General features: G+C 34.9%; 3 protein-coding genes across 7 annotated transcripts; 2 read left to right on the top strand and 1 right to left on the bottom strand.

The window, feature by feature from the left end:
* LOC111280922 (uncharacterized) lies at positions 1 to 4,395 on the top strand. Of its 4 annotated transcripts, none has more exons than XR_016334998.1 (10): positions 1 to 500; positions 950 to 1,044; positions 1,294 to 1,361; positions 1,450 to 1,493; positions 1,744 to 1,821; positions 1,916 to 2,069; positions 3,067 to 3,219; positions 3,371 to 3,475; positions 3,817 to 3,907; positions 4,045 to 4,395. XR_016334998.1 is itself a non-coding variant. In XM_022868462.2 (10 exons), exons 1-10 carry the CDS (start codon positions 190 to 192, stop codon positions 4,052 to 4,054), a joined length of 1,077 nt encoding a protein of 358 aa, XP_022724197.2. In that variant the 5' UTR covers positions 1 to 189; the 3' UTR covers positions 4,055 to 4,395. The 4 variants fall into 4 exon arrangements, 3 of the variants coding, with proteins under 3 accessions (XP_022724197.2, XP_022724196.2, XP_089613103.1); XM_022868462.2 differs by having other exon boundaries at positions 3,849 to 3,907; XM_022868461.2 differs by having other exon boundaries at positions 3,842 to 3,907.
* A 1,156-nt stretch (positions 4,396 to 5,551) lies between these two features.
* LOC111281247 (Ribosomal protein L34) lies at positions 5,552 to 7,063 on the top strand. Of its 2 annotated transcripts, none has more exons than XM_022868945.2 (3): positions 5,552 to 5,909; positions 6,337 to 6,430; positions 6,717 to 7,063. In XM_022868945.2, the coding sequence occupies exons 1-3, from the start codon at positions 5,645 to 5,647 to the stop codon at positions 6,724 to 6,726; spliced, it is 369 nt and encodes a 122-aa protein (XP_022724680.2). In that variant the 5' UTR covers positions 5,552 to 5,644; the 3' UTR covers positions 6,727 to 7,063. The 2 variants fall into 2 exon arrangements, with proteins under 2 accessions (XP_022724680.2, XP_022724678.2); XM_022868943.2 differs by having other exon boundaries at positions 5,554 to 5,909; positions 6,749 to 7,063.
* A 721-nt stretch (positions 7,064 to 7,784) lies between these two features.
* Positions 7,785 to 10,462, bottom strand: LOC111281246 (transcription factor MYB26-like). The gene is made up of 3 exons (XM_022868942.2): positions 10,058 to 10,462; positions 9,722 to 9,851; positions 7,785 to 9,567 (listed from the first exon to the last, which is right to left on the bottom strand). Exons 1-3 carry the CDS (start codon positions 10,188 to 10,190, stop codon positions 8,751 to 8,753), a joined length of 1,080 nt encoding a protein of 359 aa, XP_022724677.2. The 5' UTR covers positions 10,191 to 10,462; the 3' UTR covers positions 7,785 to 8,750.

The raw sequence follows: 10,462 nt of genomic DNA, 5'->3' as shown, positions 1-10,462 counted from the left end.
GTCTCAATCTGGAAAGCTTTTTCTCCGTCATAAAATCCTTTTTTCACTCTCTTTCTCAAACTTCCGTTAGACCCGGACTATCTATCTTTCTCTCATTTATCTATCTATCCATTCCATCTTCCTTTTCCCATTTATTGTAATATCTTCTTTAGGGTTTTGATTCAATCATTTTTAATTTAGAAAGAGAAAATGACGACTACTTTTGTGAAGAACAACATTTTACCTCCTGCCTTGGGTAACAATCTCCAAGAAGTTCTTCTTAGCAGAAAAGGAGGAAACAACAACAACAATGAACAACAAAAGGATGATTCTGTTGGTGGTGATTCTACTGAGCCATCTGCTTCTACTTGTAATGAAAACGCTCCTGATGACAATGACTGCTCCAAGCCTGTTGTCTTGGTTACCAATGCGGAAGGGATTGATTCCCTTGGCCTTGTTTATCTCGTTCAAGCTTTGGTCCGTTTAGGCCTCTACAATGTCCATGTTTGCGCCCCTCAATCGTGGGTCTTTTTTTCTTTTCCTTAAAGATCTCAAATTTTTTGATTTCTGATTTGTTTTGTCGTAATTTTTACATTTGCTCACGTCCATCCTCTCGAATTTTTAAATTTCTTTTGGTTTTCTTCTCATTGTTTATTTACCAGGAAATGTGGGTCTCTTCTTTTTTTTTTCATCGTCTATCAAATATGATTTGTTCTTCTTCATTGGCTTTGGTACCAGCATAGGCAAATATGCAATTATTTTCATTCATAAGAACTCCTCTGTTATGTGTGCGTCTTAGGTTTCTTATTTGGAAATATCGGTTAGATCAAAATTTGGTTGTTTTGCTTTTCTTTTTTTAATTAATTTCTATATGTAGTGAGTCTAAAACTATTTAATTTCTAATTTCTTTTTTGGCTATTGAATTTGGTAATTTTCTGTGATTTATTAGTTTCTGAATGGATTGCTTCAGGGACAAATCTGTTTCCGGTCATTCCGTGACTGTCCGAGAAACAATTACTGTTACTCCAGCAGAAATGGATGGTGCCACAGCATATGAAGTCTCAGGTGTGAGTTTTCTTTAATTGGGAATGAAACCATATTATTGTAATAAGCCAGGCCAAGCACAGTGTGTCCGAGCCATAATTTATATGATGAAATTTGGCTTTAAAAATGAAAATTTTCTGACTGTTATTTGTTACCCTTTTTTCAGATACGTCAATATATGATTGGAAGCTTGTGTAAAATTGATGTGGATTTGAGACTTTGAGTTAGCTTTGATAATAATTGGCTTCAATGATGGTTTTCTGCTTTCAGGGACTCCTGTGGATTGTGTCTCCTTAGCATTGTCTGGGGCGTTGTTCTCATGGTCAAAGCCTCTGCTGGTTAGGCTTTCATCCTGTTATCGATGAACTAAAATATAATTTTTGTTTTTAAGCATTTATTGACTACTATATTTGATGTAATTTCCAGGCAATTAGTGGAATCAACCAGGGATCAAGCTGTGGTCATCACATGTAAGTCTTTGACTCGCCTGCACAATATTATTAATTGAATTTTGCTTTGATTTTAACAGGTGGGACTACTACACTCTTAATTGATTTTTAGAAAAGATACCATAAGTTTACCTTTGAATATTTATCTCCTGATGATAAAGCTTCACATGGCTTCATGCATGTGTCATTGTTGGTTTATCTTGTTAGTTTACCATCAATCATTTGCTCTTCCTTTTGGATGCGGAGAAATTTATGATGTGCAATACGCCAGGTTTCATTCAGGTGTTGTGGCTGGCGCTAGAGAAGCATTAATTTGTGGTGTACCATCTTTGTCAATATCACTGAACTGGTGACTTACAATCCTGTTTATGGAGATTAGATTCTACTATTTTCTTTTCCCTTTTCATAATTGAATTTTTTTTTAATGTTGGATACTATTGCAGGAAGAGAGAAGAAAGCCAAGAAAGTGATTTTAAGGATGCAGTTGCTGTCTGTTTACCTTTAATAAATGCAGCCATCAGAGATATTGAAAAGGGTGTTTTCCCTAAAAGTTGCTTTCTCAGTATAGAAATTCCTACTTCACCTTCAGCAAACAAGGTTTGGATTCCTTATTTTAGGGTCATAAATAAAATATGATTGCCATAACAATGATGTGATGTATCCTGATGTCTATCATGTTTAAAATGATATATAAAGTGCTTTTGGTCTTTCAATTATGGTAAGAATCTACTGATGAATATTTGGGTATCATTGCTTCCTTGATATATCCTCGTCAAATCTTGTTTATATACAACTATTTAAAGGCAAATCGCATTCTATTAGAGAAAAAAATTGTAGTTTGTGGTGATGATAATTTTCTTAGGGTGGGTGTTGGGTTTTCCTGTTTTTCAACTGTCTGTTTGTCTGTTGTCCTTCTAATGTTAGGCGAGGTGAAATTTTAGGCTTGCTTTTGTCATAAAAAAAAATCTTTTGTTAGATTTAATGAGGAAGATCTTTTCTTATATCTTAGAGGAATAGATCGATTCATCTATTCATATTAATTTGTTTGTTTATAGGTTATAGGATGAATTTGTGTGGGAACTATCAGGTTCAAATTATTGGACGATCTTGGAATTTTTTTTATTAATATCCCTTATGGAAGCTCTTTATCTCTTCCTTTAATTTTCTTATATGTAGAGACTTCAATGAGAGAATGGTTTACTTTCTAAATTATAATGGATAGGTGAAGTTTCATTGCTTCTAAACTTGGTGAGTCGTGTGTTCGTGTTTTATATAATACTAAAATTCGTGTATTTGTATTGTGTTTTACATGAAAATTACTGTCACAATTAGTGTATCCTTTTTCTTCAAGTACAATCTATCATTTTTCTTACATCAGCCACATGCTCCCCCCCCCTCTCTTGCTTTTATGTGTAGTTATTGTTTCATCTTTGCTGTATACTTTGCATAAAAAGAGAGGCAATGCTGCAAATCCTCCTAGAATGCTTAAAGTTTTGGATCTCTTGATATTAGACAACAATATGTACTGCTATATTTCTTTCTATTCATTATGTAATCTTATCTAGTCTCCTCCTTGGTTATTCATATGTGACAGGGTTTTAGATTGACCAAGCAAAGTATGTGGAGATCTGCACCAAGTTGGCAAGCTGTTTCAGCTAATCGGCATCCTTCTGCTGCACATTACATGTCTAATCAACAAAGCCTTGGGCTCCAACTTGCACAGCTTAGCCGAGATGCATCAGCTGCTGTAAGTTTTTTTTTTTTTTTTTTTTTCTTATTGATAGGAATTTTATCATTTACTCGCCCTTCCTTGACACCTCAGTTTCATGTCTGCATTTATTCATATTAATCTCTTTGTTACTATTCACTCTTTGATAATGTATGCATACTTTCCTTAGGGTGCCGCTCGCCACCTGACCACACAAAGGAAGAATGTGGAGGTAGAGTCCGTTGGGGCTGCTAAATCTGATACAAATAAACTGAAAAAGTACTTTCAACTGGAGGTATGTAAACTTCCAACTAAGAAATCTAAAAGTTCTTAATTGCCATAAAACCCTAATTGCTCTTATAGTTGTGAAGCCGAGAATGACAATCTTTTTCTTTGTCATCTTTGCTTTTCAAATATTTTCTGATTTCAGTAACATATTTGAGCATTTCCATAGAATCAGTGTTTTCCTACTTAGAAATCTATAAAAGGGAAAGTTCAGTTATCTCAAACAGGTTGCATATGCATCTCAAAAGCTTCAAAAACCATAGCTTTTTGTTTATACTAATTTTTGCTTGCTCTTTCATCAATCCTTTTCCATATCCATTAATGCTTTATTTTGGTTATGAATAACTACAGTTGATACCAGTATAATAATTTGCAGTTTGTAGATAAAAAGCAGGAAGACACAGATGAGGATTTGGATTTCAGGGCACTTGACAACGGATTTGTAAGTTGAAACGCTGTTTTTTTTCCCAGAAATTGTGGTCATGAACATGACTTATGTAATACAATATGGTTCCAATATGTTACTTTGTCTTGAATAGTTGGTTGATTTGGTTCTTCCATTTTTGCTTGAAATGATAGATTACAGTAACTCCTCTATCACTTTCTCCACAAATTGAGTCGGACATTCAGACGGCTGCATCGGATTGGATCTGCGGTGCGCTTCATGGGGAGCAATAGAACCTTGGGACCACCATGAAATCTGAAAGTCATTTGAACACAACTGCAGGAGCCATTACGTTTAGTGATCAATTGATTTGTGCTTTATTGTTACTTTTCTTTTTCTTCTTTGTTTTGTATCTTCCCTCTTCATTTTTCAAAGGGGGTTCTAAAGTATCATTAAGTTGATGTGTCTCCGTTTGTTTCAGCTGTTGATACAAAGGATATAGCCTGGTGTAACTGTACATTATATGACCTTGTGCTTCCTGCAAATTTTTTTTTTTTTTTTGTTTCTGATCACTTTTTTTTTTTTTTTTATCTTTCATTTTAAAATTTTTTTTATTTGGATTTGTATGTAATCTGGTCATTATTTTCTTAGATGGTGTTTATTATTAATGATTTTTTTTAAAGTTTACCTTTGTGGTTGACCAATTTTTGAGCAATATTATCATAAGCCTTTAATTCTCTAAGGGCTTTGACTGGTAAATGTTGTTGTTATTTGTCTTTCCTTTTTTATTTATTTTAATTTTTTAATATTTCCATTCATTTATTTGGCACCAAGAAGAAGTAAAAATACATAGTAAACATAGCTTAAATTTACGATTTATTAGGATGATTTTGAATTTATTGAATTAACCTTTTATAAATCATTGGCCATTAAGGAAAAGTTATTTTTCTAACTTTCATTTCACGAAACTTATTTTCTGTAATTTTCAGTTTTATTTGAATTAAATTCTCTTCGAACCATATTAATGGTGCATTTAAGGATGGTGAGCTAACCTGTTTTCTACGGGTTTCGGTTCGACCCGACTCTACGGGGTTAATTTTTTTTTTTGAAATTCGGGTTTTGGGGTCGGGTCTGGGTCGAGTTTGCTTAAAACTCGATCCGACCTGATATTATATAAAAAATTATTTTTTAATTAATTATTTAATTTTTTATTATATATATTTATATAATGATATTTTTAAATATTTATATTTAAAAAATAATATTTTATTAATTTCGAATCTGGTAGGGTCAAATATGAAAAATCAAAAAAATTTTCGAATAGGGTCAGATTTGGATTTAATAAAGTATTAAATCGGATCGGGTTTGGGGCGAGCAAAACCCGCCTCGATGCCAACCCTAGGTGCATTTTTATACATTAGTTTGATGTATTTAAAATTTTAATTTTAAGTATTTTTTGCAAGAATCAAACTCTGCCTGATTTGATAAAAAAATAAAAAGGAGTTATTTCTCTTACTGGGGGAATAATCTCTTAAGATTTTAATTTTATTTTATTTAAAAAAATTGCAAAATTTTGTTTATTTATTTCACAAATAGCGAAAGTGGTGGGGCAGGGCTGGCCTTAATTAAAGGCCTAATCAACTTTCTTGGGCCTTAACAGGTTGGTCCATTAACATTAACAAACTCGTCTTCCTCTTACCCATTTCCTCGCTCTTCACTGCCGGCTCTCTACTCTGTAGGGTTTAGCAAAAACCAGCTCTTCAACGGAAATAAAGAAAGAAAGAAAGAAAAAGAATGGCGACTAAATCCGTAATTAGAACCGGAGCTTTGCTGATGAACCGGCTGATAGCGAATCCAGTTCTCATTCCGAATCCGATTTCTAACCACCGAGTCGCCAATCAAGGCTTTCAAATCACTCCTCAGCTGTTCCCGTCTCTCTCGAAGCCGAAACCTGCTCTCCATTTGCCCCCAAACGACGCCGATTCCCTCTCTAAAGTCTCCTCTCTCGGGTTTCTCTATCCCACTGGCCTTCCTTCTCTCCGCTTCTTCCTGCCCGACGGTACTCTCTCTCTCTCTCTCTCTCTGTTTGATTGTTTTGAAACCATGTGACGCAATAGTAGTTCTACTGCTTTCAATCTTAGGTTTTAGTATTTCTTGATAAATTTTTATTTTTTTGTAAGTTAATGTTTTTAGTTGATATCATAATTGTTTCCATAGTCAACAGGTTATTGTTCAATTTAATTCCTATGTTGTTCAGATTCTAGTTTATGTATTGGCAACTCCTTTCAATTTTTGGCATATCCTGGAAAAAAAGTTTTTATTAATTGTTTTCAAATGGAACATCTTCATGAAGGTTTGCTTGAAAAATCCTTTGATTAAAGTTTGAAGTCGTCACGGAGATGAATTTGTTAACTGATCTTATTTTGCTTCCTTTTGTGGTTTCTGTTTCTGCTTACATTACTTTATGTATTTCTTCTGTTGTTCAGGAGATTCATCTAGTGAGCCAGTGCTCTTATTCCCCAAAAGAACATATCAACCTAGTACCATCAAGCGCAAGAGGAATCATGGATATTTTGCTCGGTAAACCTCTTCTTCACTTAACGCGAATCATTAACTTTTGGTGTGCCAAAAGTCACAGTATCAGTATAGTATAGTAGTCGGTGATTTCGTTTGAAATATAGTTTGATTTGAACAATCTGAGTAGCTTTGTTTAAGATTAAGGCTAGATTTGTTGTTGATTAAGCTAATTATTACCTTGAATAGGCCTTCTTTAAAATGGTTCCCTCTGCTACATGATGGCAAGCCTTTTTTTTTATCTTCAAGAATTTTCCTATGTTTTCTTTAACAAACTCACTTTGGTGCTTAGACTTGTATAATTACCATTTCATGCATGGACAGCAAAGCGACTAAGGGTGGCCGAAGAGTCATTGCTCGAAGAATAGCAAAGGGTCGTGCAAGAATTACTGCTTAGCATCTGGTTTTTTGGTGATGTTTTGATCAGAATCAAATCTAGAAGTTGCCTGAAATAGGGTATAACTAAGCAATTTCAAAGCACCTTTGCTTGATTCTGTTGGCACTGCCTTTCCTGATGACACCGTTGAAGGAATATTGTTCTTTCATGTATGTTGACTTTTAGATTTTCTTTTTATCATATAAATACTTGCAAGAATTAATTGTTATTCAGAAAGTTATGAAAATCCTTGTAGTTCATTATTTAGAATGTAGTTGCATTTCATTTGATATGTGTCTGGCTATTTGGAACAACTCAAAATTTGAGTCTGATTCAGATGTCAAAGATTCTGGTAGACTGCTAATAAGCTTTGTTGATTCCACAAGGTTGTGCACCTTCTCTGTGCATGCTAATTACAAAATGCACGTGTAACTGCTGGTTAGCCCTTGGATGAAGTATTATGATTTGAATAATATTCTATCATTGTAGTTTTTATTTCTTAGGTCTTCATTCTCATGATCTAGTGCAAGGTTCAGAATGAGGATGCTTGGTATCTAAAAGCTGACAATGTTCAAATTTAATAGCTAAATCACGAACTGCACAGAATTTCTTGCCAAATCTTAGTAGTCATCTGGAGCAAACTTTTCTTGCTGTACTATGAGAAGTGGTAGCAGATGCTGTGTTCGATTGCTGCGATATCAGCTAGAACCAAGGCTGCTGTCGATTGGGTAAATCTTTTCCCAAGTTTGCAAGTTAGTGTATAAAGTTCGTAGGCCTTAGCATCAATCAATTCCTTTGCCTTTTAACACTTCTCCAGTTCGTATGAATGGAAGCACTGATAGTAATTGCTCTTGGAGAAGGTCTCCAGGTGGTAGTACTGTTGCGGAGTTGAAGGCCCCTTTAGGCATACAATGGAGTTATCTGGGTTTCATTGTCAGATGCAAGTCAAGCAAAGCGAAATCTGTCTGGTCTGTTGCTTCCGCTTTCTAATTTTAACTGCTAAGAGCCATTAACATTAGGCTGCAGTTAAAGCCTTAAAGGCCTTATCTTTTGGGACCCAACCGGCTGCGTTCGATTTCCAGTTTACTACCTGTGTCAAGCATTGATGACGTGCCGTATCACTAGCGAAGTTGGCCTGCTCTTGCTTTGTCCTCATTCTTTTAACCTTCTTGATTGATAATTATCTTCAAAAATACAAAAATAATAATAATAAAAAAAAGACTAGTAATTGATTTAGCTTCTATTTTTAAGAAAAAAATTTTCCCACAATGCATATAGAAAGAAAACTATTAAATGCTGGGAATTATTAGTATATATGTAAATAGTACTACCAACATTGTAACGGATTTCCTGGGGGCATAAACAACATGTAGCTGGTATCTCGGAACCAACATACTTCATAATCATGGGATACTGACCCATTGGCTGCATTACAATACCAAACCACAAAATTTGACGATGAAATGAAAACGATCCACGTTGACTAAAAGTCGGGGATACAAAAAGGTGAAAGTTAGCCTTTTGTTTTAAAAGAATATATATGTTAGTCTACACATTAATCTTCAGTATTGTCAGCAATTCCTAAATATAAAAATTTATGTATATGAAATTTCCCATTGTTTTAATGTCCCCCACCTACATATGATATATAGAGAAAATAACATACAAATATAAAGCAGCTCATTAGAGAAATATATATAAAGTGGTATACAAATATCTTTTGGACGAGTAACATGTGAAATTACGAAACTACATTTATTTATGGAATATCATCAGACGGCAATATCCTTAATATATATTTGAACTAGAAACACTTAATATATATATATATATATATCTTTTGCACATATAATATTTATATTTCAAGAAAATAATTGCTTTCGTATCGAATGAGCTAGCCCGTAGACAAATACCTAGCTAAATCCACTCCCAATTATGAATCCGCCATGCCTAAGGGTCCCAGCTGCGTGAAGGAAGATTAGGGTTTGTATTATATTGCCCGCTGGATAATGCTGATAAGGATGATGATGATGAAGATGATGGCATTGATGTGATGATGGTATCAATACACTCCATCTGGCTTGTTGCCATTTGTATGTCACGTGCATAGGTTGAACCAGCTGATAATTGAAAACATGACGAAAGCCTGGCGACTACTGGATTGAAATTTTCTAGTGAAACAGATGTTGGCGGCATGTTGATGTTTCCTTCAAGGATTTCACAGAGTTTGGGCACTGTTGAAGGGTCCATTAACGGATGGTCATAAGGATCTACTGCAGTGGCTGGATTCATAATAAGCTTGTCACTAACAAAATTTTGAACTACTTCATTGCTGATAATTTGGACGTGATCTTCTTGATTTTGATGATCAAAATCATGTTGAGTTACAAAGGGCAATGGCAATGAGGGGTCGAAGGGAGATGTATTTGAAGGGGGTGGGAGCATTGCAGTTAATGGGAAATGATGATGAACCAAATCAATGTTGTAATTGTTCGGATTTGGCTTGAAATCTACATGTGCAAAACTTTGTAGCACTGGTGCTGCGGGGGAAAGATAGAGCTGGTCTTGTTGAGCACTAAGGATCAAATTAGGGTTTGTATTTAGAGAGATGAAACCTTCCTCTAGAGGTGTAGAACTGTGAACATCAGCGAAAGAGGCTAAAGCTGAAACATCATGAGAGATGAGCTTCTTTTTTATACTTGAATTCCAAAAGTTCTTCACCTCATTATCTGTTCTCCCTGGTAGATGTTTTGCTATCTGTGCCCATCTGTTTAAGAAAATGTGAAAAACAACAAATGTGTCGATACTTGATAAAATGATAGTTAGAAAAAAAAAAGACACTGATGATTGCTATGATGATGGCTAACTAAATTTTCATAAAACTAGTAAGGATAATAATGAAAAATAGTTGAATTAGGTACCTGTTGCCTAGAATACTATGGAGTTCAATGATGAGAGCTGCTTCTTGTGGAGAGAAACTCCCACGTTTTAAGTCAGGTCTGAGGTAATTTATCCATCTTAATCTGCAGCTCTTTCCACATCTTTGCAGGCCTGCATCATGAAACAACCCAAAAAGGAACAATAACAATAAAAAAGAAATAAACAGGAATCAAATGTAGTTTGTATTTTTTTCAGTTAGTCTGCAAAAGAAAAATGGTTAGAAAAGCTAGTACAATTTGAGATGGTAAAGAAGAAAAAATTAGGAAAAGAAGGATGATTATGAATCAAGAAACCATCCAGAGAGAGGAAAAATTAACCTGCAAGTTTAGGGACTGAGCTCCAACAACCATGGCCATAGGTTGTAATGTAGTTAATGAGTTTCTCATCTTCCTCTGGTGACCATAGCCCTCTCTTCACCTTCTGCTTGTTGCAACAAGAATGGTGCCCCATCTTTTCTCTCTCTCCCAGAATATTGCAGCCAATGGCAGGCCAGAATCAGTCCTGAGAATTGTTTATTTTAAAAGAGAAAAAGAAAAGCAGATCAGAAATGGAGAGAGAGAGAGTAGTTTTAATTTCTACGATGAAGATCAGACCTAAGCCCTAGAAGTTGGTTTACAAGAAAATGTGAAAAACTTTGAACTGAGGGTGATTTGGGAAACTGATGAGAGTACACTGAGGGTGTGAATTTAATGTTGGGAGCAGTACCATGGTGGCCCAGTTAG

Source organism: Durio zibethinus, chromosome 28, assembly GCF_047325235.1.
Source record: "Durio zibethinus cultivar Kanyao isolate XHJ-2024 chromosome 28, ASM4732523v1, whole genome shotgun sequence".
In the NCBI taxonomy this organism is placed as follows: Eukaryota; Viridiplantae; Streptophyta; class Magnoliopsida; order Malvales; family Malvaceae; genus Durio; species Durio zibethinus.
Note: the sequence above shows the minus strand (reverse complement) of the source record. Positions and strands in the feature narration are given on the sequence as shown.